Source organism: Pelodiscus sinensis, chromosome 1, assembly GCF_052426305.1.
Source record: "Pelodiscus sinensis isolate ZL-2025 chromosome 1, ASM5242630v1, whole genome shotgun sequence".
Taxonomy (NCBI): domain Eukaryota; kingdom Metazoa; phylum Chordata; order Testudines; family Trionychidae; genus Pelodiscus; species Pelodiscus sinensis.
The window spans coordinates 20,315,094-20,341,133 of NC_143052.1; the positions used below are offsets into that span (position 1 = coordinate 20,315,094).

At 42.1% G+C, this 26,040-nt stretch overlaps 1 protein-coding gene across 1 annotated transcript in view; it reads left to right on the top strand.

Moving 5' to 3' along the window:
- Positions 1-26,040, top strand: part of PCLO (piccolo presynaptic cytomatrix protein) — a 501,171-nt gene that overhangs the window by 325,109 nt on the left and 150,022 nt on the right. The window contains exons 9-10 of the mRNA XM_089778439.1: positions 1,006-1,087; positions 25,633-25,758. Coding sequence (XP_089634565.1) covers positions 1,006-1,087; positions 25,633-25,758 — 208 coding nt within the window. The remainder of the gene's footprint in view (positions 1-1,005; positions 1,088-25,632; positions 25,759-26,040) is intronic.

The window sequence follows — 26,040 nt, forward strand, 5'->3', positions numbered from 1 at the left end:
TTCCTGGTCCAGGGTGGAGATCATGAACCTTATTCAGGTTTGTGGGGGGATGCCCTCAACGTCCATGATCCCTGCACTAGACAGAGGAACGCGGCCATCTATGGCAGGATAGCTGCCAGCCTGGCCACCAAAGGCCACATGCGAACCCAGGAGCAGGTTTGCATGAAAATCAAGTTGGTCCGGCGAGACCCCCAACCCTGAGCCCTGAGCTTCCCCTCCACCTTCTTCCCCTTCCTTCCCCCTTCCAGCTCCCTCCTCCAAGGTTTCCCCCTCCCCTCTCCCACCCTCTCTTCTCCCCTCTCCCACTTCCTTTCCCCAGTCTCACCAGAGTTTCATTCACCCCCCCCCAGTTTTGTTAAATAGAGTTTGTATTCATGAAAATACATGTATTTTATTTGACATCAGGAAGGGAGTTAGGGAGGGGTAAGTGGAAGGACGTGAAGGAGGAATGAGGCACAAGCCCCCAGTGGGGCAGGCCAGGGAGGCTCTTAGTGCTCCTCAGGGTGGACGCTCTCCCTCAGGGTCTCCTGGATACTGACAGCCCCTGGATGGACCTCCCGGATGGCAGCCTGCAGAAAGTGCAGCCAGGCTCGCAGCACCGCATCCATGAGAAGCACCAGGGGCAGCTCTGGCTCCATGTTGCAGAGTGCTGTAGTCAAATGATCAACAGTCATGTTGCTTTATGTCTCCCATTGGGAATGTGATAAAACAAAGTGGACTATTTCAGATTCTTAGGAAATTAAACCAAACCTAAAGCCAGCCTTAATATGACTCCATCAATAAGAAAGTAATGCTAAAATATCCAAGAGCTTGTTAACAAATGTCCCAATTTGTGGATTAAAACTCAGGGAAATGTTTAGATAATGATGAGATATGATTGTCAAATATCCTTAATTCAGATACATGGTTCATGGGAGCATTGCTTGTATGACTGGCTTTTTAAAGTTATTATTTAAATTGACATTTTTTACATTTTTTATGACATGCATGTTTTATGTTCCTCAGATAAATGGGAAACCTCTTCAGTACATTTTCCCTCATGCAAGACTCAAACTGCTGAGAGACCCAAAGGATCACACAGTGTCAGGTAAAAATAAAAAAAAATAAAACTCAAACAAAATTGCACCTGGTTGTACTAGAATGCTTATTAAGTAGCATGTACATGGTTTGATTTGCTAATGATGGTTGTTCAGTCCTATGAGCCAAGAAATGTACTACTCATTTTAAATGTTTTTAGTGATAACAGAAAACTGTGACATAGAAAAAGGACCACAGGACTGTTAAAAATAGATAAATTACTGCAAACAATTTTATACTGAAAATATATAAGCAACTTGGCTATGTCAGTGAAAGATATCAGGGGGTTTTATTTGTTATTTTATATGTCTGTCATGTTTATATGACAAACTTGTATAGAATATAATAGAGAAAAAGACATCAGGGCTGTGTCTACATTGGCAAGATTTTGCGCAAAAGCAGCCACTTTTGCGCAAAATCTTGCCGCCTGTCTACACTGGCTGCAAGTATTTGTGCAAGAACACTGACTTTGTAATGTACAAAATCAGTGGCTCTTGTACAAATACTCTGACGCTCCCGCTCAGGAATAAGCCCTCTTGCGCAAGTATTCTTGCACAAGAGGGCCAGTGTAGACAGCAACGTTAATTTCTTGCGCAAGAAAGCCCGATGGCTAAAATGGCCATTGGAACTTTCTTCTGCAAGAGAGTGTCTACACTGGCCCAGATGCTTTTGCGCAAAAGCAAATCTTTTGCACAAAGGCACATGCCAGTATAGATGCTCTCTTGCACAAATACTTTTAACGGAAAAACTTTTCATTTAAAGGTATTTGCGCAAAATTATGCCAGTGTAGACACAGCCTAAGGGTCTAAAGAAATTGAATAGGCTGTGTTGAAATTCAAACCTGAAGAATTTGATAAAGAATTCTGCTTTTTTTTTAGAGTTTCTGGAGTTACCCTAGATAAGTTGTGTAATTCTGTATTAAATTATATGATAGTTAAAATGCCTATATAAAAATAATTACTTTCTAATTATATTTTACAGAAACTTTTCTCCCTCGTCAGTGTGTGTGTGTGTGTGTGTGTGTGTGTGTGTGTGTGTGTGTGTGTGTGTGTGTGTGTGTGTATGTAGAAAGAGATGTGTCTCTGTGTGTAGAGAAGGAGACCAGCTGAGAGCGGCTATGTGTTATTTTGTATGCTATTGCATGCTCTGTAATCAGAATCAGTGCTATACTATAATTCTTCTGTCAGAGTGTAAAAACACTGTATATTTCAAGATCTAATAGGTGCTAGGTCAGTTTGTTGTTTTTCAGTTTTGTATTTTTTTTAATAAGACACTGTATTGATTAGGAATTAAGTGTTTTTCATTGGAGATGTATGCTATTTATATTCTGCCAGAGGTATAATTTAGCTTTGTGGTTTTGTTGCAGAACAATCAGACTTGCTCTTAACTACTATCAAAAAATCTAATAGCATATGTCAAAATCCACTTCTGTCTGGAAATAATTACTTGTTGCTAAGCATTGGTTTCCTTCCAGCATTTAATGGAAAGTAGCACCATGCTTTGTGCATTGCTATATATTTCTTTACCAGCATTTTTGGTTGAAAAATCTCGATTATTTTCTCACCTCCTTCCCCAGTCTTTTCAGTATGTAAATAAGTTGGCCACTCCAATGTACCCCTTGGTAACAGGGGTGCCTCTGCACTGTCCTGATTTGTATCTGTCCTTTTTCAGGCCCCTTTAATCAGAGACTACACATTTTCTCTTTCAATCAACACTGTTATTCATAGAATCATAGAATTATAGTCTGTGTCTACATTGGCACCCCTTTCCGGAAAAGGGATGCTAATGAGACACTTCGGAATTGCAAATGCCGCGGGGGATTTAAATATCCCCCGCGGCATTTGCATGAACATGGCTGCCGCTTTTTTCCGGCTCGGGATTTTGCAGGAGAAAAGCGCCAGTCTAGACGGGATCTTGCGGAAAATAAACCCTTTTCCGGAAGATCCCTTATTGCTACTTGAAAGTATTTATTCCAGTGCTTAACCACTGACAGTTAGGAACTTTTTCCTAATGTCCAACCTAAACCTCCCTTGCTGCAGTTTAAGCCCATTGCTTCTTGTACTATCCTCAGAGGCCAGGAAGAACAAGTTTTCTCCCTTCCCCTTGTGACATCCTTTTAGATTCCTGAAAACTACTATCATGTTCCCTCTCAGTTTTCTCTTTTCCAAGCTAAACAAGCCTAATTATTTCAGTTTTCTTTCATAGGTCATGTTCTCTAGACCTTCAGTCATTCTTGTTGCTCTTCTCTGGACCTTCTCCAATTTCTCCACATCTCAGACCATTTCTCCAATTTGTCCAGATCATTTTAAATTATGACCCTATCCTCCAAAGCAGTTGCAACCCCGCTCAGCTTGCTATAATCTGCAAATTTAACGAGCATACTCTGTATGCTGATATCTAAATAGTTGATGAAGATATTGAACAGAACCAGTCCCAAAACAAACCCCTTTGGAACCCCACTTGTTATACCTTCCCAACAGAATTGTGAACCTGGGCCTGGCTATATTCAAACAAATTACAGTGAAGGCTTTTTTACCCGGCACACTGATAACCAGAAAACTTTGTTAACCAGCCTGTCCCCAGCCAAAATACTGCCACTTCTTCAAGTGCATGCTCCTGAATTCTGCCTGTCCAGCTTGTCCTTGCAGGGATTCTGACAATCAGCATTGCCAGCTGACACCATCAGCAGGTGCCTCCCTCCCCCTCAGCCTGCCTCAAGCTTCCAGGAGCCAGATCTGCTGGTAGGGGCCAGGGGTGAGAAATAAGCTTTGTTATCCAGCAGATTCAGTTAACTGACAGGCCCCATTCCCTGTGAGTGACAGATAACAAAGCTTTCACTGTAATTCAAAAAGCGAATGTAAAAGTCCATCCCAGAGCCCTCTTTTGGTTCTTAGTACATGCCCCACTCTGGGCTTTGCCTTGTCTCTGCCTTGTTCAGAGCTGACTCTCTTACAAATATCCCACAGTCTCTAATGAGGCTCTCTCGGGGCTCTTATGAGGAACCAGAAGCTTCAGGTTCTCTCCCTGCACCTGAATATTTTGCTGAGGAGTTCAAGTCTCCTGCCTCTTTCGCTCCCATGGCTTTCTCACAGGGGCTACGTCTAGACTGGCATGATTTTCCGGAAATGCTTTTAACGGAAAAGTTTTCCGTTAAAAGCATTTTCAGAAAAGAGCGTCTAGATTGGCACAGACGTTTTTCTGCAAAAGCACTTTTTGTGGAAAAGCATCCATGGCCAATCTAGACACGCTTTTGCGCAAAAAAGCCCCGATCACCATTTTTGTGACAAACGGGAGCAGCATAGTATTTCCGCAAAAAGCACTGATTTCTTACAGTAGGAAGTCAGTGCTTTTGCGGAAATTCAAGCGGCCAGTGTAGACAGCTGGCAAGTTTTTCCGGAAAAGCGGCTGATTTTCCAGAAAAACTGGCCAGTCTAGACACAGCCAAGATGTTATAGCAGTTTTCTCTCTGTGTACTTCCGTGGCATTAATTGCTACAGAACAAATATAGCACCCACTGATTAACCGAAATTATGTAGTGCTCCCTTTATCCTAGACTCTAAAATTTAAAAGGATAGTTCATATCCAGTGTACAGTCTGGGGCTCCTGGCATAAACTGGGGTTACTTGCAGTCTTCCTGGGGATTTCTTGCCCAGCAGGGGAATGCATAATAGTGAAATCCAAGCTGTTCACTTCCTGCAGAACAGGTGAAACTAGTTACCTCATGGTTTTATTTTACAGAGGGCTCGATTCTCTTCCCACTGTTGTGTGCTCTTATTTACACTTCTTCTCAGGAACCCTCCACTTTACTCATAACTATGGCAGCGTTTCACACTAAGGGCACATCTACACTACAGCGTTATTTTGAAATAACTCATATTATTTCAAAGTAACAAGATGAGTGCCCACACAGCAAGCTCGTTATTTTGTAATTAGTTTGAAATAATAGGCTTCTTATTCCAGAATAATAAACCCACATTTCATGAGGAATAATGCCTATTTTGAAATTGCTATTGCTAATCCTTGGGGCCATTCAGAGTCCTTGGTGCTTCCTGGGGCTCTAAATTGAGGTAGTGCATCCACATTAGGTGAGCCTGCCTCAGATTAATTTTGAGTCTTCCCTGTAGTGTGGCCGTGTTATTTCTAAATAGTTATTTCAGGATTTATTTTATTTATTTTATTATTTCAAAATAACGTATTTCAAAATATCTTAGTAGTGTAGACATACCCTAAGTGTGCTCAAAAGTAAATCATCACACAGGGTGAGAAGCAATGGAAAATCAAGCCCTGTATTTTTAATTCCCCTTCACCTCCTCATACTCTCAGGCTACATCGTAAAAGGGATGCAAATTAGACGTATCGCAATTGCTAATGAAGCAGGGATTTAAATCTCCCCTGCTTCATTAACATAAAAATGGCTGCCGCTTTTTTTCGGCACGGAGCTTTGCCGGAAAAAAGTGCCAGTTTAGACACGGATATTTCGGAAAATAAAGCCTTTTCCGAAAGATCCCTTATCCCTCTTAAAATAAGGGATAAAGGATCTTTCGGAAAAGGCTTTATTTTCCAAAAGATCCGCATCTAGACGGGCGCTTTTCTCCATGCCAAAAAAAAGTGGCAGCCATTTTTATGCTAATGAAGCGGGGGAGATTTAAATTCCCACTTCATTAGCAATTGCGATACGTCTAATTTGCATCCCTTTTACAAAAAAGACATCCAATCTAGACGTAGCCTCAGTATATAGGGTTATTTTTCTCAGGCTTCTTCAGCCACTGTGATAATGTGCTATCTAGGGTGCTGTTGCTGTTCACAAAATAAATCACCATGAAACAAGGTACAACTCGTCTATGGGAATCACCAGTCTCCAATTTAAAATTATTTGTGTACATGAACTCATGGGCTCCTAAGTAGTGAGTTAGCACAAGCAGACAGAGTCCCTGCAATGGCAACACAGGCATGAGTTCAGTAACAACAGAGCAACATGAATGTATTACAGGAAGAGAATTCAGAGGTATCTCCCCAGGTGCCTACAGGTACCAGGAGAGAGACTCCCAAATTCTCTACTTTTTCTCAACTCTGAGTGGAATGAATTTTATTATGTGCAATAATGTGGAGGTGATGTGCGACATGAAGGCTGTGTGTGACATCACCTTCATAGTGGTGTATGTAGCCAAATTCATGTAGTGGGCGTGGGGCCAAAGATTATGAGAGGGGTCTCAGACTTGAGGCAGAGGTTTGGCGTGCAGAAGTAACAAGGCTCTGGGTTGCGGTGAAGGCTCTGGGGTGGAGCTGGGGGTGAGGGGCTCAGGGCTGGGACAGATGGTTGGTTGCAAGGGTTCTGGGAATGAGGGCTTCAAGTTGTGGGATGGATCCAAGCGATTCAAAATACAGGAGAGGGCTGCAGGTTAAGGCAGAGGGGTGGGGTGCAGGAGGGATGAGAGCCCTGGTGTGGGTTGTCATGGCTCCTTCCCCACTCTGGCATGATAAATGCAGAAGTGGGGGCCAGCAAGTGTACCCCAAAGCCTTATCTACCAGGCTTTGGTATAAAACTTCCCCCAAGATCTTAAAAACCTAGATCTTGGGAATAAAACTTCCGCTGCCACCACCCAAATGTTGCTAAAGAAACCAGGGAAAAGACCATTTGGGAAATCTTCCCCCTAAAACAAAAATCAGGGCACACCATTAACCACTGCCAGGTTAATAAAAGAAAAGAAAGAACTTTTATTATTACAACAATATTCTGGTTGCAAGTATAATGACTAGAGAGGAAGGTAACAAAATATACTCATGGAGAAACTCCATGGGCCTAGAACTTAGTTACAAAGAAAAGCCAAAACATCTTTTAAGCAGTGCCAGACATCAGATCCCATACCCAATCCATAACACAATAAAACCTAACAAAACTACCTAAACTTTACCCTACTTACAGAAAATGAAGAATGATGTCTTGGAGAGAGAGAGAGACATGCTTGTCCCTCTCTGTAGCTGCAGAGAGCTCTCAGAGAGACAAAAGGAGAAAGGAAAAAAAACCCAAATTCCTTTGTCCCAGTTTGAAAAGTCCCACCTACATTCCTATTGGTCACTCCACCTGGTTAGGTGTAGTTAACCCCTTAATCCCCAGGCTGCTGGCTAAACCTCATAATCATGACATGGGTCTCAGGATGAGGGATCTTGGATGTAAGAAGGGACCAGAGCTGGACGTACATGACAGTTTACAGGCTCTGGACTGTTTGGCTGTGAGTTGGGGAACACAAAGACTTAGCTTAGGCCCCAAAACTGGGGCCAGATTTTCAGAACAGCTCAGCATGTTAGATGAATGCTTGATGCATTTTGGAAAATCTGTCCATCAATGCCACATTGGGAGCTGCTGGTTCCTAAGGCCCCTTTATGTAGAAGGATTTCTGTCTTTGAGTAACAGCTAGTGGAAAGTGGAGCATAATGTGATAGAAACCAGAGAAAAGGGGAGAGCAGTGACTCTTGTATATATTCCCACCTATCCCCCAGAGATGTCTGGGGCATTGCAACTCCACAAGGTTTGGAATAGAAGGGCATGGAGCCAGAGAGCATGCTGACTTGTTACATTTTTAAGTGGAAACTTACTTTCTATTGCCTGGAAAAGAAGATATCCTCCCCCTCCCAGTACTCCTGTGATTTCTGTCTCCCATACACATTGGGCTCGTCTACACTGGCCCCTTTTCCGGAAGGGGCATGTAAATTTCACCAGTCGTCGTAGGGAAATCCGCGGGGGATTTAAATATCCCCCGCGGCATTTAAATAAAAAAAAAAAAGCGGCAGACATTTTTATTTAAATGCCGCGGAGGATATTTAAATCCCCCGTGGATTTCCCTACGACGACTGGTGAAATTTACATGCCCCTTCCGGAAAAGGGGCCAGTGTAGACGTAGCCATTCAGTTGTAAATACAAAGGGATTATGGCCAGCCAAGGGCAGGACAGATGCTGTTGGAGAGAAGTTAGGCAGAAAATATTTGAAGACTTGGGATTGGCATATTTCATTCCTCACCTATCTTTGAGGTAAAGGGAATTGTGGGGCCCCTTTGCATCCCAGGTTTCCCTCACCCTGCTCTTCTGAGGAAGCAAACTGGTAAAAATGCTGAAAAATTAAGCATTCAGAGTTTTCTGCTGGGTTTTTATGGTCTTCAGCGGTCTCTCCCTGGACTCACATTCTCCAGCTTGTATCTGCCACTATAGAAGTGGTCAACCCATACCAGTAAGCTACATGTGATCATCCAAACAGTGAATGAAGCTGATTTTCTAACAGCAGGGACAGAGGGAATCTTAGAAATATTTTATACCATGCCAGGTCATTTAAAATAGTGATAATTAATGCATCTCTTCACAATCCCACCACAACAGGGATGGCACAGCAGTCAGATAACTGGATGATTCCCTACATAACATGGTGTCTTCATTTACAAAAAACAAAAACAAAGCAGAGGTCTCAGAATATTCAGCCCATCAGATTTAGTGATCCGATAAATTTGTAAGCTATTTGGTACAGAGACCTTCAGTTATTACATGTTTGTACAGTGCTTAACACAACAGTGTTGTGAACTTGTTGAATCTAATAGAGGCTATAAATGTTAAATATTAATAGTCTCAGATCCTCTTAAATCCTTTTCAGACAGTCTGGAGTGACACTGCATACTGAGCATATGGCCTTCTTTAAAGTGACAGTGAAGAATACAAAAGTCACATGAATTCCAGAGTTGAGAGCCTGTTGGGTCTATAGTTTAGGCTGGGTCACTCAAAATTTTCCCACAGATTTTGGCAGGAGACTGAGGTTCTGAAGGCAGGGGCATTCTACCTGTATTCCAGGTGTGCAGTACTGTATGTGTTGTCCAACTGGAGGGCCATGGATGGGATCCAACCCCTGGGATGATTCTGCCAGGCCCCTATGAAGGATACCATTTTGTAGAACAAAATGGCATCCTCCATCGAACCATGACCTTGTACACGCATGCAAGTCTACTCCTGTACCAAGGATGCCATGTGCAAGTGGTAAAGGCGTACAGGGGAATTATCAAATGTCATACTAAAACTGCCACAGCATGTCATTGGCTGAAGAAATGAAGAACTGGGCCCCTGATGATCAATTAGTTTTCAGTCCTATGAGAGGCTACTAAGATAGGAGCCTGACTGCTCTGTGGGAAAACTGAATGGGTCTTTCTTAAAGCTCCCCCGTCCCCCTTTTTTGTCTGTATCACTTACCATCCCCTACAGATCTCAGCTCAGCTCTGTACGACAGGAAGATTTGCAGTACAAACTGTCCTCAACACATTTGCCAAAACAAATAGCCTGGTACTGCTAGGGCTGAATGACTTGCTGAAAGGTTTTGACTCCAAAGATTTGTTAATAGTTTGCAATACATGAGGAAGGAATTGGCATCACTATGCAACTCAGATGCCAAAGCAATGATGGCAGTGATCAGAGAATGATAATGTAGCAGCATTTAATGATCCAGAGAAACACTGCTTGTTTTCACTCTAAAACTCCTTCTCTCTTCTGAGGCCTTGGGCACAGCCAGCAAGAGAGTTTTTTAGCATGGCAGCATTTACCTTTCCAGGGTTTAAAATGGAATGGTTACAGCTGGAGTAAAAGAGGGCAAGGGTGGCTACCTGAGGGTATGTCTACACTGGCCCCCTAGTTCAAACTACAGAGGCAAATGAAGCATACTGAAGTTGCTAATGAAGTGCAGGATTTAAATATCCCGTGCTTGATTAGCATATTTGTGACCGGTCGCCATTTTAAAATGCCAGTAGCCCAAATTAATTTCTGTGAGGTAGTAGAAATGCAGTCCTATTTCTGACTTTCTTGAGCTTCTGACTGTTTTCAAACTCTAAAATTCTTGAGAGGTAATATGTACACAGCCCACCCATGTACTCTTGCCACCTTAACTTCACTTCAGCTAAGGCTCTTCTGTGGAAATTTCCTTAGCTTTTAAAAAATACAGTCAAATGATCTGCTGGAGAGAATTTGTTTTACTGCAAAGATGAAGAGATCCATGAGAATGGAGGGCAAGCTGACCGTAGGAAGTTCTTCTTAGGTGGTATCTCTATTATTGTAGGTTTGCAGTCATAGTAGCCCAGTCTGCATGATCATCTGCTAATCTCATTGTCAAGGAATAGTCCTTTTTATTCAGCCAGGATACCACCTCCATTATTTTCTTTTCTCATGTTCTTCTACATAACTGTCCCTGGAACAGGAATCACTCACTAAAGCACTCCAAATGAAGTTCAAGATGGGGAAAATCAAGCCTGAGGTCTAAAGTTGGACATGCAGAAACTGAGATGCCCCAAATCAATGGCCACTTCTGAAAAGTATTGTTATTTATTATGTGTACTGTAGTAGCAATAACCATGAGACCATGAAAAGCAGAATATACATTCACAAACACACACACACACATACTCATGCCAGTCTTGCTGATGTTTTTATGGTTACCAATCTGTACTCACATCCATCTAATGGCTACTTAGGATGTGTCTAGACTACAGGTTTTTTTCAAAAAATCTTCCCCTGCATCTAGACTGCTTCCGCATTCTTTCGAAAGCAAATCGAAAGAATGCGGCAATTTTTTTCAACCGCAGAAAGCCTCGTTTTACGAAGAAGAATGCCTTTTTTCAAAAGTGCTCTTTCGAAAAAAGGTGCTATGTAATGCAAACTGTGCTTTTTTGAAAGAGAGCATCCAGACTGCCTGGGTGCTCTCTTTTGAAAAAGCTGCTTGCTTTTTCGAAACTACTGGTTGTAGTTTAAATGCTTTTTTCGAATGAGGCTTTTTCAAAAGTATCTTTAGAAATAGCCTCTTTCGAAAGAGGCTTGCAGTCTAAACGTAGCCTTAGGTTGTTCCAAAGTGGAAGAGCTGCCGTGCCCAGGCTTTGCAGGGCAGAATCCAAAGTTCCTTAACAAAACACCCAATCTTTTTAGTCATTCTTTGCCATTCAGATCTAAAGATCTCTCTGTGTCATGCTGCTATCAGTTATCACTGTATGAATGTTTAATTTAATGTTATTTCCATTATCATTCTTCATTAGCATTTCAGATGACTCTCTCTGGGTATGTCTACACTGCCACCCTAGTTCGAACTAGGGTGGCTAATGTAGGCATTCGAACTTGCAAATGAAGCCCGGGATTAAAATATCCCGGGCTTTATCTGCATATTCCCAGGCACCGCCATTTTTAAATGCCAAGTAGTTCAAACTCCCTGCCCGTGGCTACACACGGCACAGGCTAGGTAGTTCAAATTAAAGCTCCTAATTTGAACTACCGTTAGTCCTCATTGCAGGTGGTACCATGCAGATCTGTGCCTGTTCGGGAAGGCAGCTCACAGGACTGGGCCCCATGCTGCTCCTGTGCCCTGGCAACAGTGTGTGGTGGGGGGCAGCAGAACACGGTAGGGACAGCACATCATGGTCCATCAAGCAGCTGCTACTGCGGCACAATGACTTCTCCAAATGGCACATCGGGCTGGGGACAAAGAGAAACAGGAGATGCTGCGAGCAATGGGGCTGACAGTAAGTCCCTGCCTGATGTGCTCTGCCCATCGCTTCCTCGGCCCCCTAAGCCAGTGCTCCCAGGTCTTCAAGCAGCCTGGCCTCCCTCGTGCATGCCCCCTGTGCCGCCCGCTCACCTGCTCCACCTCACTGACGCATCCTCCCATCTGTGCTGCCCATCAGCCTGCTGCATCACAGCCGTGAGGCGGGGCTCAGTTAGTGTGGATGACAAGCAGGACCTTATAGCAAATACTACAATAAAACCTTGTCCTAAGCTAAAAGAAATGATCAAAAGAAGTTATAGTCTCTTCCTGCCTCAACATCAAGGTATGCACTTATCATCTTACCCGATGCAAATCTATCAAGAATAAGAGTCATGCCCTTCTGCTAAACATGAAACAGAAATGCAGAGAACTTATAAGCAAAATATTAGCCTATTAATTATTTTAACGAATATCTAACATTTATATAGACTACAAAAGACTGTTTAAAAGCAGTGAACAATAACTAGGTATTATTATACAACATTTGGAAAGTATATACATAGGTTTTTCTAGAGGTGATATAGATTGAGAAGTCTAATGAAAAAGCCAGGAGATTAAGATAATCAAAACAAAATAATGACTGACATGTTGGGCTCTTTTGCTCATCCTAAAAAATATCATTTTGCTACTTACTAGAAGTCCAGCTGGGTGGTGGCTGGGGAGGCAATTACAAGTGGGTTTAATACAGGTCATTTTTCCAGAAAGAACTGGAATTTTTGTCCTTTTTTTTCTACTTCTCTGTGTAGAAAAACAATATGACACAGTTATTTGGCTATAAATAGAAAAGAGTACAGTATTTAAATGAACCAAACTGTGTGGGGAAATAATTGAGTTTCTTCCTTGCCACAAAAATTGTACATTAGGGGCTCATTTTGCCAAACAGCAAACTGAATAGCAAATTAGCATTTTTTTCTTATGCAGCAGTCTGATTATTACAAGAGCTGCTCAGTTTGTGTGAGAGAGAAATCAAGCAAATGCATTATAAAGGAATATCAGCCCCATGAGATATTATTCTGACTCAGTTAAAGAAAAGCCTTTGTCAACACTTTCTTTACACTATGGAAAAGTTCTTAATAATCTTCAAACACATTATGATATGCCAGACATAATATGGATGGAATAGACAATGCAGATGACTGAGAAATTGTCTCCAGTTCAAAACCAGCTTAGGTTAATAATGACTAAAAGGGTTCATCTACACAGCAGCGTTATTTTGAAATAACACCCGTTATTCTGAAATTACTATGTGAGCATCTACACAGCTAGTCTTATTTCGGCATTTGTAAACCTCACTCCACCAGGAATAACACCTCTTCTGAAATAGCCATTTCATAATAGCATTAGTGTGGATGCTCCAATGCTGCTATTTCTGAAATAGCTCCTCTCCAGTCTATTCAAAGTAACTACTCTCCAGTGCTTCCTGGGGCTCTAAATTGAAGTAGCATGTCCACATTAGAGGAGCCTGCATCAGACTAATTTCCAGGTTTCCCTGTAGACATGCTATTTCAATATAAGCTATTTGGGAGAATTTCTTCCGGAATAGCTTATTCTGAAATAATCGTGCAGAGCAGATGTAGCCTAAGTCTTACCACCCTTGATCAATAATGGCTGGATGCTGGTATGTGTGAAATGAATTCTCAGTACAGTTCTGTGGACAGATTTTCGTGTCACAGGATCGCTGCACCACCACAAACCTAACCAGCATTTCAGAAATGTGTATGGGAAACAAGCTGTCAAATCACCATATAATTCTTCCAGTGGGATAGCCTGAGGTTAATTTGCAGTGCTGCTGCATATGTGGGAACTGTTCTGCAAAGAAGTAACACACTTCTATATCTGGGGCTGTCAGTGCAGCAACTTTCCCAAGCAATTATGTAATAAATTATTCAAAGCTGATTAAATCTGCCTTGGGGTTTCCTGCACCCTAGCTTCTGTCTAATATTCAGTTCATTTTCTAATGTTTTTCACAGAACTGAGAGTCATAATGTAGTTCCCCATAATATTGACCACTCCCACTGACCAATCGATGGAGAGGAAAGGAAGTGTATGGAATTTCCAACATATTCTTCCATGGACAAGTATACTTCCCATTATGGAAAAAACAGGAGTTTTAACTTCCAAGTCCTATAGATTCCCAAGGTTTTCCTGTGTCATGAGAAACTAACCAGTGGCACAGGGGCAAGCATGCCAAGTCTTTATGTCTCTGCACTGCACTATATAGAGAGGATACACAGCAAATTTAATACAACCCTGAGCATTATCAACTACCTTACACATTCTTCCTAATATTGATGTGGTATGATGCACATCCCCAGGCTTGCCACATTCCCATGAGTGGATTCCCAAGTCTGGTGGCTGGAGGGTGGTATGCATTCTGCGTGGTCTAAGGAGATAGGGCAATCCATTCACAAAAGCCCCTCTGTGCATGAGGGTTAAAAGGTGTGCTCTGGTTCACAGTTTATTAGACAAAGCTGATTAGCTGAATAGAAAAAAATGGTGCATAGTTAGGAATGAAATTATGGGCTGAAATTTCAGGTCCATACTCAGTACATTCTCAGCAAAGCCCCACTGAGTTTACAAGTCAGAATTCTGCCTGAGAAATGGCTGAATGAAAACTGAGGGAGGCTCTTAGAATTTGGCACAATATGCAGCAAGATTTTATAAATTATATGGCAGTTCTTTACTATTCAGTAGAGCTTTGACTAAGATGCACTGTATTGGAGAATCACCAAATATGCCAGATATAATCACGTAGGGGATGATAGAAAACATTAGATATGCCTTGATATACCAAAAAGCTTTCTGTTATGTACATCTTTTTTGTAATCTTGGCTTTCACACACAACTCCCAGAAAGCACCATTAAAAACTATTAAACCTTTTTCTCCCACATGGGAACTATATTGTAAGAAAGCTTGACTTAAACTTCTGTAACATTAAATGTGTAATAAAACTAGAATTTTATAGTAAAGTCATGAATAATTGGTAGACATGTTGGACAAGTAGATTAATCTCTATCTTCAAGAGTAGGTATGTCTTGCCTAAGAATCCTAAAAGATCTATGGTGCTTGATTACTCTTTTAGTCATGGAGTCTCTGACACGGTCTCTGGTACTTTTCCACATTAGGTTGGAAAGCAGTTTTGCAAAATAGACAGAGGAACTTGAACAAATAAAGATATGCTTTTATTAGCTCATTTGATGGCACCTAAACTGTATTTAGTTTTAAGGTGTAAATTTAAATATTTTTTGTGATGTGCTTAAAACTGCTTTAGAAGCTGCATATAGTGTATATTTTAAATGTGGCTGTGAGATTTTAGGGCTGTAGGGTGAGATATTCCCCCTTAACAAAGCAAGAGAAGAAGAAGAGAAGGAAACAGACCAAGCAGAGAAAAGTGAAAATGAGTGGAGAAGGGTGCAGATTAATTGTTACAGGTTGTACTAATGGCAACACATAGGAGATTAGGACCAAATGTGCTTGGAGCAGGCACTAAGGCTGTGTCCAGACTCAGGGGTTTTTTCGGGAAAAGTAGCCTTTTTCCGAAAAAACTTCACCTGCGTCTAGACTGCAGCCGCATTCTTTCGAAATTAAATCGAAAGAACGCGGCTTTTCTTTCGACGGCAGTAAACCTCATTTCACGAGGAAGAACGCCTTCTTTCGAAAGTGCTTCTTTCGAAAGAAGGCGTTCTTGAATGTAAATAGGGCTTCTTCGAAAGAGAGCATCCAGACTCACTGGGTGCTTTCTTTCGAAAAAGCAGCTTGCTCTTTCGAAAGTTCCACGTGCAGTCTAGACGCTCTCTTTCGAAAGAGGCTCTTTTGAAAGTATCTTTCGAAAGAGCCTCTTTCGAAAGAGCCTCTTTTGAAAGAAGCCTGCGGTCTAGACATAGCCTAAGAGTGTTTTACATAGATAGACATTAATTTTAGGAGCTTACTTTTAGATATTAAGGCTTGAAAATGTTGTCTGTAGATATGCACTGAACTATTAACAACCTCTAGGCTCTATGACAAAGGCCAGATTTGGTTATATCATGCACACAATAGCAAGGGGTGGAGCAAAGGTACCCTGACATAATGGGAGCACTAGGAGACAATATGTCTCCAGGGCTCCTTGCTTGCACTGAGATGGTAGAGAAATTCATGGCATGTCTTCCTGCAATGCAGCCATACCCTACTCAGTACAGCCAGTCAGCGCTAGCATGTAGTTGGACTTAGCCAGGGTTCCATCTTTTCTCTACCTCTTCCTACACATTCTCTGTTCAGTTTCACCATGGGGGAGGTATCTTCAGCACTGCCCTAGAACTTCCCCAAACATCATAGCTGAGACTCAAGATCCCATAGGAAACGAAGAGGGGCAGGTCTTTAACTCCCTTCTCCTCAGTAGGGCTATGTTAAACCTGGGAATATTCTAACCCCTAATGCGTGGGTTTTTAAAGGTCATATAGGCCATATCAATGTCTCTTAGGGTACATCTACACAGCAACATTATTTCAAAATAAATAGCATTATTTCGAAACAACTTAGTCTGCGACTACACAGCAGGCAGTTTTTTTGAAAAAATGTCGAAATACTGTCAAGCTGGAGGACTTTTTACACTGACTTCTGTAACCCTCATAGTAAGGGAAATTAGAGGAAGAGGGCTCTATTTCAAAATAAGTGCTGTGTAGATGCTCCCAATTTCAAAATAAGCTATTTTGATTTAAGCTATGCAATTGACATAGCTCAATTTGCATAGCTCATTTCGAGTTAAGCCCTACTGTGTAGATGCATCCTTAGATAGACAGGCCCCAAACCTTTTAGGGATTCACAGGTCAAACCCACAACACTAAACTTTACTTGGAAATCTGTTATCGACCAATGAAATTATCTACGCCAAGTGTAATGTGCACCTTGAAAAAAAGCAACACATCTTAATAAGCCAACTGCTAAATTCTAAACTGTGATAGTTTTTTAATAATTTCGAATGCATAGCCCCATTAGAAGTCATCTATGATCCTTCCAAGTGCTAGTCAAATTAGCAAGGGCCATAGCTGCAGCTGGTGTGGGTTTCTAAGTAATATCTTCATCCTCATGGAGCTAATTTATTTTATGAAAAAATTTCAAACTAATTCTCCCGATAACAAGCTTGAAAATCACATGTACCAATCTCAGCTCTCTGGTGTTGGTTTTGAAAGCCACATTAGCTATATTGAAAATAAGTAAATAAACAAAAATTACATATTGATTGTTTTTATTACATTTGCAGCACCTAAATTGATTTATTTTTCCCCTTGTATGATCTGTCCGTATATTATCCTGGCCTGTTGTCTACAGGTTCTCATGATGTCACCATCATGTTGTTTTTAATCACCTTTTTGACATCAAATGCAGAAAGCTAGAAAGATTATTTGCCAGGGAAAAGGAGTCCAAACACTATAGCAGAGAAGTTATAATTTTCCCTGTGGGTGTTCACTTTGTTCAATTCAGAAAGGTGCCCTGGGTCATGATGTCAAGTCTCTTTAGCATATAATGAGTTACCGAGATCCTGCCTAAACTGCTGTGCACGCATCTTATGAAAATCAGGGCCTTTCTCAAACTTGATACCCAAGGTCTCTAATTGCATTGAAAATTTTTATGTAATTATCTTTATGTAATTAGCCTGAGGTCAGAGAAAAACTGATCCTATATGGATGCCTACCTACTACCAAAAAAGTGTAGGTTACTCCACATACATACCCCTTGTTTCCAACATTTTGCCTACACCCGTTATGTGTTCACTGAGAATCTATTGTGCATATGAATTGCTTCTTGCTTGTCATTGCACACCTAATTAGACAGACAAATTATTTTATTTTTAGAAAATTTAGCCCAGAGAAAATATTTGCTTGAGTTAACAGTTGACCAATGTTTGCACACAGCTTCTGCATCAAAGAACCTGCCATTCATGAATTTGTAAGACAGTTATAGCTAAAATATAGGGATTTCCTTTCCCATACCCACTAGTCAGGTAATGCTCACACTAGTCACATTAGGATTGGTACTGCTTTTAGCAGGGGGTTGGACTCGATGACCTCCTGAAATCTCTTCCAGTCATGATTCTATGATTCAGGCACATCTTGAAATGCTGTTTGCTTCTTCTATGAGAACAAGTCTTTCAGGAGTGTACTGGCAATCAAAATAGGCCCGGGAAATGGGTTGAGAATGGCTCTCCCCATGACATCACCCCTGCGTGCCCCTCAAGCCCCGTCCCCTGCATCATGTCCGGCACGTAGCGCAGGCGGCAGGTCGGGCTCTATGTGCCGCATACAGTGCGGACATAGAGCCGCTCGAAGTGAGGGGCAACGGTGTGTGGACACAATGGCCCACTGGATGACAGCCCACTGGGAAATTCCTGGTATCCCTCCAGGCCAGTCTACCCCTGAAGTCTTTCTCTCACAAACACACACATATATACTGTATTGAAGTACTGTAGTATTTCTCTGCTGAAATGCATCTAGCTTTAATTTATGTAACGAGTTAGTGATATTTATTTGTAAGAGAAAGTGATATTACCATTTAGTCATTAAAATACTTCCAGTAACTCTAGACTGCTAATTTTCTAATGGATGTACTGGAGCTGTGTGTTTCTCTATGAAGTACTAAAGAGATTATATGATTTCATGTACATCCTTGCACACAGTACAATGTTGAACTCATTTTTGTTTCTGATAGGCACAATGAAACCCATAAAATGATACTGAAAGCTTTTTCTGTTCCTTGAAATGAGACTTCTACAGTCAAACAAAGCTGATATTAGTTTGCTCAAAAGAGAGGAAAGCTCTATAAAATTTTCATTGCACTGGATTTTTGAAAGGAAAAAGAAAAGTAATCTCTTGATTTGATTGATTGATTGATTGATTGATTTAGCAGCAGTACAACTGCCTCAGCTTCTGTTGATTAGTTACTGGGCCTAGCCTGCAAATATTGCTGGCACAAAGTAAGAATAAACAATTGCAAGATTCTTCAGTAATTGTTGCAAGCACTGAATTATTGCTGCATGTGCTACTGCTCTGGATCATTATTGTTGAATGTAACAGATTTAATGAAGTATACAGATGTTTATACAGGTTACTGGGTATGGTCATACTCCAGTTTTTCTTCTAGGTTTGACCATCAACGTTCTGGAACAAAATCACCCCTCATGGGTGGCAGGCTGGTTTGACTTCTGTCTGAAACATCCCCTCAGGCTTGATTCATTCATCTTTTCCAAATTCTATAAAGTAGCTTCTTAGGCCTCCACAGTCCTCTCACCAGGATTGAGGCAAGCCTTTCCCTTTGTATGATCACACACAAATCTTTTTCACCTAGATTACAGAAGTTCACCTCATTGAGCCCTTGCTTGGAGAGACCTTAACATCCTCTGCTCTTTCCCTTCAAGTCTCCCAGGGGTGTCACCTTGCTCTCTCTTTGCACTGGGTGACTAGACCTGCCTTCTGAATCCTGTTTCTTCCTTCCCAACTGGCCTTACTCTAACCCACAGGTAAGAGTTTGGTTTGGACCCCTCTTAAAAGTCCAGCCACCTTCTGACAAGGTGCAAAGTTTCTGATCATGCCATGAAGCCTATGGAAAATTCTGATCATCTGAAGAAGTGGGCTGTGCCCACAAAAGCTCATGCTACCTTCTACATGTTTTGTTAGTCTTTAAAGTGCTACCAGACTATTTGTTGTTTAGAAAAGTAAGAGACAGTTTGAAGAACTCATGGCACAGGGCCAATGTGAAAACAAAATGCATTTTTCTTTGAGTAGTGTCTGAGTGTGGAAAAGCCTGGTCCTTGATAGGATAAATTCATAAATTTTAAGCCAGGAAAGGTCACGTTAGCATCTAATCTGTTCTACATGACATAGCTAAAATGTCACCTTTGAAATCGATGGAGGTAACGAGCCTAGCTCCTTTAGAAGTTTTGTTCCTTTATCTGTTTCACAAGTGGTGTAAATGAGGGGGCAGAAAGAGAGTGGCAATTTATTTCCCCAATGACATGAATTTTTGGTATCAACCATACATTGTGGGCATCTCTTTACTGTACAGAGCCACAGTTTGACCTAGTTTGGTGTGAGTGGGAATATACGTGATCAGGACTAGTATAATATTTTACAAATCACAACAGAGATGCAAGAGTAAAGTATATAGCTTTCCATAACAGTATTTTTAAAGAGTCTATTCTCAACTTCAGATATGAATATGGGGGAAAAATGATAGCTCATTATTACTAGTCAATCCTACGAATTTTGTATTTTTCCATAGCTTTGAATTCATGCTAAAAAAAATCTTTCCTTTATTAGAATTCTATAATCCTTTCTCAGACTTTTGTATCTTTGTTTTCAGAAAGAAGTAGTTGCTTATAATCCAAAACTATAGCTGTCTATGTATTGAACCATGCTACAAATTCATTTTCACATGATACATTTCTTTAGAGTTGAGCATCAATTTCTGTCCTTCTGTGAATGTTTTGCTGAGGGTGATAAATTTTAAAGCTTGGTTAAGATTAGATAGCAGGAGAGTTTCACAGCCATGGGAGATCAGTAAAAAAAAAGTTGCAATTAATTAGCAGTCCTTCCAGCTTTGAAGCATCTTTAAAACGATTGCATCTAAATGCATAAAATTCCCTTTGAAGAGATGTTTTCTCAAAGACAGTTGACAGTTGAAAAAAATCCATAGCCAAAGGTAAATAAGGTGCCCTCTCTCATTCAAAATACAATAATTCAATCTCTGATGACTAACTGGATCTCTGCCTTAGAAAAAAAAGAAACTTGGAGTTTATAAATCAGAAAACAAAACAAAAATTGAAAGATGAATATCCAGGTGTATCAAAAGAGCTTGAAAGATGGAAATTAAAACTCAAAGATTTAAAAGAAGAAATAAAAGACCTAGGGGAGAACAAAAATCTGAGAAACTATATTATGGATGATATTTTAAGTTACTTACACTCAGAATAATAACTTGGGCAATGTCATTCCAGACAGAAGTAATGAGTTCAGTATCTTCCATAGTCAGAGGATACAAAACAAGTTTGAATGTCTGTTTTTCCAAAAATTCAGAGTGAAAATTTAACTCCTGTATTTAAGATTTAAAGCCAAGAAATCAGAATTTTCCAAGTTAGTTCAATTAGTTTAAACCACATGCCCTAAAACCCTCCAAGTCAGCCTATTTTCCCCCAATTCTTAATTTAATGTTACATATGTGCGCACACATGGGAAAGAGACAAAAATGTTGGCTACTCTGAGGGCATGTCTACCTACACTACAGCGCTATTTTGAATTAACTTAATTCGAAATAGTTAATTCAAATTAAGTAATTCGAAATAACACATCTTCACAGAAAAACTATTTTGAAATAGCATTTTGCTATTTCGAAATACCACTTCCACACTGAGTGGACCCTGAACCAAAGTTAAGGCTCGCCGGAACCAGTGCCAGCAGGGCATCAGGTTAGGACTTAGGGTGTGGGGCTGCTGCCTGAGGCTAACTGAGCTACGTGCTTAAAGGGACCCTACCCACACCCCAGACAGACAGTTCTCAGGGTTCCCCGCTTACTTGTCTACCTCGATCAGGGACAGCAAAGCAGTCCTGTCTTGGAGTGCCCTGAGTGCCCAAACTCGGGAAACCACAGCACTCGGCCACATGGAGCCAAAACTGCCCCTGAGCCCACCGGTGCCTCTCATGGGGTTGTGGCCATCAGGCCGCCTGCACTTGCTGCAGGCTGCCATCCGGGGGTTCACTGGGGGGGCTGTCAGGATCCAGGAGGCCCTGAGGGAGAGCTTCCATCCCAAGGAACCTCAGAGCCTCCCCGATCCTCCCCACCAGGGGCTCATGCCACATTCCTCCCCCATGTCCTTCCACGTACCCCTCTCCAGCCCCCCTTCCTGATGTCAAGTAAAAGACACGTATGTTCAAAAATAGAAACTGGGTTTATTGAACAAAACTGGGGGGGGGGGAATGAAACTCTGGGGAGACTGGGAAAAGGAGGTGGGAGAGGTGAAGAGAGAGGGTGGGAGAGAGGAGGGGGAAACCTGGGAGGATGGAGCTAGAATAGGGAAGCAAGGGGAAGAATGTGCAGGGGAAGCTCAGGGTTGGTGGTCTCGCCAGACCAACTTGACTTTCATGCTAACCTGCTCCTGGGTTCGCGTGTGGCCTTTGGTGGCCAGGCTGGCAGCTATCCTGTTATAGATGGCCACGTTCCTACATGTAGTGCGGAGATCATGGTCGTTGGAGGCATCCCCCCTAAACCTGAATAAGGTCCATGATCTCCAAAACATATGACATGGGGTCAAGTTGGCCACCATTTTTATTAACAGTACAAATATTTGATGCAGCCATACTCTGAGCCCTTTCAATTCCTGCTGAAGACATTCAGAAGCTGAGAATGCACAGTACTTTGCAGGAGTTTTCAGCCACTAGCGTAGATGGGCCTCATTTTAACCAAATCAGCTTAGCTTGGGAGGAGGATTCTTGCCAGACCAATATTCATTTGTAATCCACATCAGTGCAGGACCCATATACATTAATCCTCTGTTGCTAGCCCAAAGCTCAACTGTGTGTTTTGAACATTCATATAGGGGCTTGCTCTCTCCATAATTAGTATGAATGGAAGGATCGTGTGCTCCTGATGCCAGTGGGCCTAACCCCATTTCACACAAACATACTGCATGTGCACACTGAGTGTGTGGGCCACCTGAATCAGGTGCTTAGCTGAATCATGGTTTATTGGCAAGGAGCAAGGACAATCTGGATACAACCAGTCAAAAAATGAAACACACAAGTTGCCTTGTTAGTAAATGATTGCACAGGGTCTCAGAGAAAAGCATAGTCCCAATCAATATATAGCCAAACTGAGATGGAAAAAATTGAGTAGGAATCTCTTTGCTGGCCCTAAAGGCAGTCAGACCAGGAGACCAATCCAGAATTAGCAATGAGATAGCAAGAAGTGGAAAAGCCTTTTCATGTCTGGCATGACAAAGCCTATGCATGAATACATCTTGAAGGCAGTGGGCTATACGATTTACCACATGCATAGGGTCATGGGCAGGAACACAGGTGCTTCAGGACAGACCCACTTCCAAGAGGTTGGAGCCAGTGGTTCCAGTTATCTCTCTTGCTATGACAAAACCTGACTGCTCACAGGACTAGGAGCAGTCTCACGATACATAAGAAAGGATATGTCTTGGCAATGACTTTGAGCTATGGCTTTTACATAGTTGATGGCTCTAATCGCTCAGCAGGGGCTGAATTATTAATTCATAAATTGAAAGTTAATGACTTTAGCAGTTATAACAAGGATAGAAAAATTAGTCTTTATGCTCCTAGATAAAAGTCTGAATCATCTCATTTATAATTTTGTTTCTTCAAAGGCAAATTTTATGAGTATCATAGTGGAAATATTTTTTAAATATAGAGAGTACAGGCAGTCCCCGGGTTACGTACAAGATAGGGACTGTAGGTTTGTTCTTAAGTTGAATCTGTATGTAAGTCGGAACTGGCATCAGCCACTGCTAAAACTGATCAGTTTCAACCGCGGCTGAATCTGGATGCCAGTTCTGACTTACATACAGATTCAACTTAAGAACCCCAGGTGTCCCCAAGTCAGCTGCTGCTGAAACTGATCAGCAGCTGATTCCAGGAAGCCCGGGGCAGAGCAACTCTGCCTCGGGCTTCCTGTAGTCAGCCGCTGGTCAGTTTCAGCAGCGGCTAACTTGGGGATGCCTGGGGCAGAGCAGCTCGGGTGCTGCTGGGTTAGTCCAGTAGCGCGGCCGCTCCTCGGCACTACTGGACCAACCCAGCAGCTCCCCAGCTGCTCTGCCCTAGGCGTCCTGATTCAGCCGCTGCTGAAACTGATCAGCAGTGGCTGAATCAGGACTCCTGGGGCAGAGTAGCTGGGGTGATGCCGGGTTGGTCCAGTAGCGCCAAGGAGCGGTGCTGTGGGACTAACCGGCAGCGCCCCTCCTGCTCTACCACAGGCCCCGGGCTTTGCTCCACATCTCCCTGGTCTGCTGAGGGGGGCACTAGCTGCGTCCCCCCCAGCAGACCAGAGAGACGCGGAGCAAAGCGGCGGAGGACCCGGGCCGGACCCACTGCGCTTCCAGATCAGCTGGAAGCGCCGCGGTCCGGCCCGGGTCCTGCGCCGCTTTGCTCAGCATCTCCCTGCTCTGCAGACCCGGGAGACGCTGAGCAAAGCGGCGCAGGACCCGGGGCCAGACCCGCGGCCGCTTCCAGATCAACTGGAAGCGCCGGGGGTCCGGCCCCGGGTCCTGCGCAGCTTTGTTCAGCGTCTCTCTGGTCTACAGACCAGAGAGATGCTGAGCAAAGCGGTGCAGGACCCGGGGCCGGACCCGCGGTGCTTCCAGATCAGCTGGAAGTGCCGGGAGTCCGGTCCTGGGTCCTGCACGGCTTTGTTCAGCGTCTCCCTGGTCTGCTGGTTCCCGCAGCAGACCAGGGAGACGGGGAGCAGCTTTTCTCGCCCCGGAGGAGGCGAGCGGCGGGACCAGGCGTCCCACCGCTCCAGTCCTCCGGAGCGAGAAAAATCCCCGTTCGTATCTGCGGATCCGCCGTTAAGTCGGATCCGCGTAACTCGGGGACTGCCTGTACTGGAAAATTTGGTATGAATGATTTAATTTATGTATTTTTAAATTTTTACTGTTAAGATCATTATCGGCTTTCTAAAAATGATTTGGTGATTGTTTCCTGCTTATTAAAAATAATCAAATTCTATTCCACGGTGTTCAACTTAATAACTTTTAAGAAGTGAGCAAGTATTAGTTTAACATTAGATGAAGAGATTCGTCAATCTACTTGACAATATCTAATTTTATCTGAATTAAGTATTAAGTATTGAAATGTGTACTTAGTCAGAAAATGCAGATTCATTAAAACTGAAACAAATAGGTAAAAAAAAGTGAACATCCCAATCTGAAAAAGAAGAAAACATGGTCAAATATCAAGTCTTGATATTTTTTAAAATAAAAGTTTAATATAATAATTTGTAATAGTTTGAAATACCATTTTGTTTCAAAATTCAAATGAATTTACCTTTTTTAAAAAAAGTTCACAAGTGAAGCATTTTTAAATAATTAAGATGTCTTTCAAGTAATCCATTAAGTTTTTTAAAATTTTTGTGTGTGTATATGTGTGTGGAGAATTTGACTTTATATTATGATTTGGGACAAGAAAAATGTTCAAAATCTTAAAAACTGTCATTTCTCAGGAAATCCACTTCTAAGATAATTCTGCTTAAAACTAAAGGATATTGAGGTAAAAGCAACTATGTAAGAAAACTAAGAGTGTCTTCCAAAGACTGAATATATTTGCAGTTCACAGTTCTCACTCTTTGTCTCTTTTCCAGCTCCAACAAGATCTGCTATCATGCGTTCCTCTAAATGATTTATATTTGTTTAGATATGTGATAAAGCTAAGTGCAGCCAGAGTACACCTGCATTTTCTGTATCAAATGAGGATGGATGTAAATATATCTGCCCTCCTAATCAACAATTTTGCAATACCGTGTGGCTATTAGAAATACACAGGGTAGGTTTTAGTGTTATATTTTTAGTGTTATGGGAGAGGTTGGGGTGTAGCTTCAGATATACAACAATTACATCTGGGGACTTTTCCATACTGCTCTAACATTTCCTAAACTACAAGAGGTGACTAAACCATATTGTTATGGCAAGGGTATCCAGTGAGGCAGGAGACATCCATGCACATGGCTTCAACTTCTGTGGAGCTAGAGGTGGCTTCTCTGTGTATCTCCAACATCTAGGGAGTTGGGAGACTTCTTTTGTCAATTAAGCAGGCCCTCGTTCTCTTTCTACTGGAGGAATTCTTTATTGGAAAAGGCAGAATGGTTTTGATCTCTATGCTGAAGTTCAGAAGCTGTTGTAGGTGTTTGGCTGGTCAGTTGGTTGGTTAGTTTTAACGTAACCTGCGATGTCCTCACTTCTCTTCAGATAAATATCCAATCTGTCTCAGCCCACATTGAGTTGTTTCTTTCTTTTGATCACAGGCAATGGACTGGGAATTCGAATTGTTGGTGGAAAAGAAATCCCAGGGAACTATGGAGAAATTGGAGCCTATATTGCCAAGATCCTGCCCGGGGGCAGTGCAGAGCAAACGGGGAAGTTGATGGAAGGTAAGTTAAAGGTGTCATCAAAAACTGGCACTGAAGGAACATTCTGAAGGGTGGGAGTCATCAGGGAGTCAATTACAGCTCCCCAATCCTAAGCCAAGACCTCTCTCTAATGAGACTTAAAGAAACATTTGAGCATGTTCAATAATCATGCCCCGTTGAAAGGTCTTTTAATGGCTCCTACGCCAATTGAGAATTTATATGACAGAGAGGAGTTGACGCAACCCCATCTACTGCTAAGCATCCTGTGCATTATATATTAATGTTGTTTCAGGAGTTCAGAAC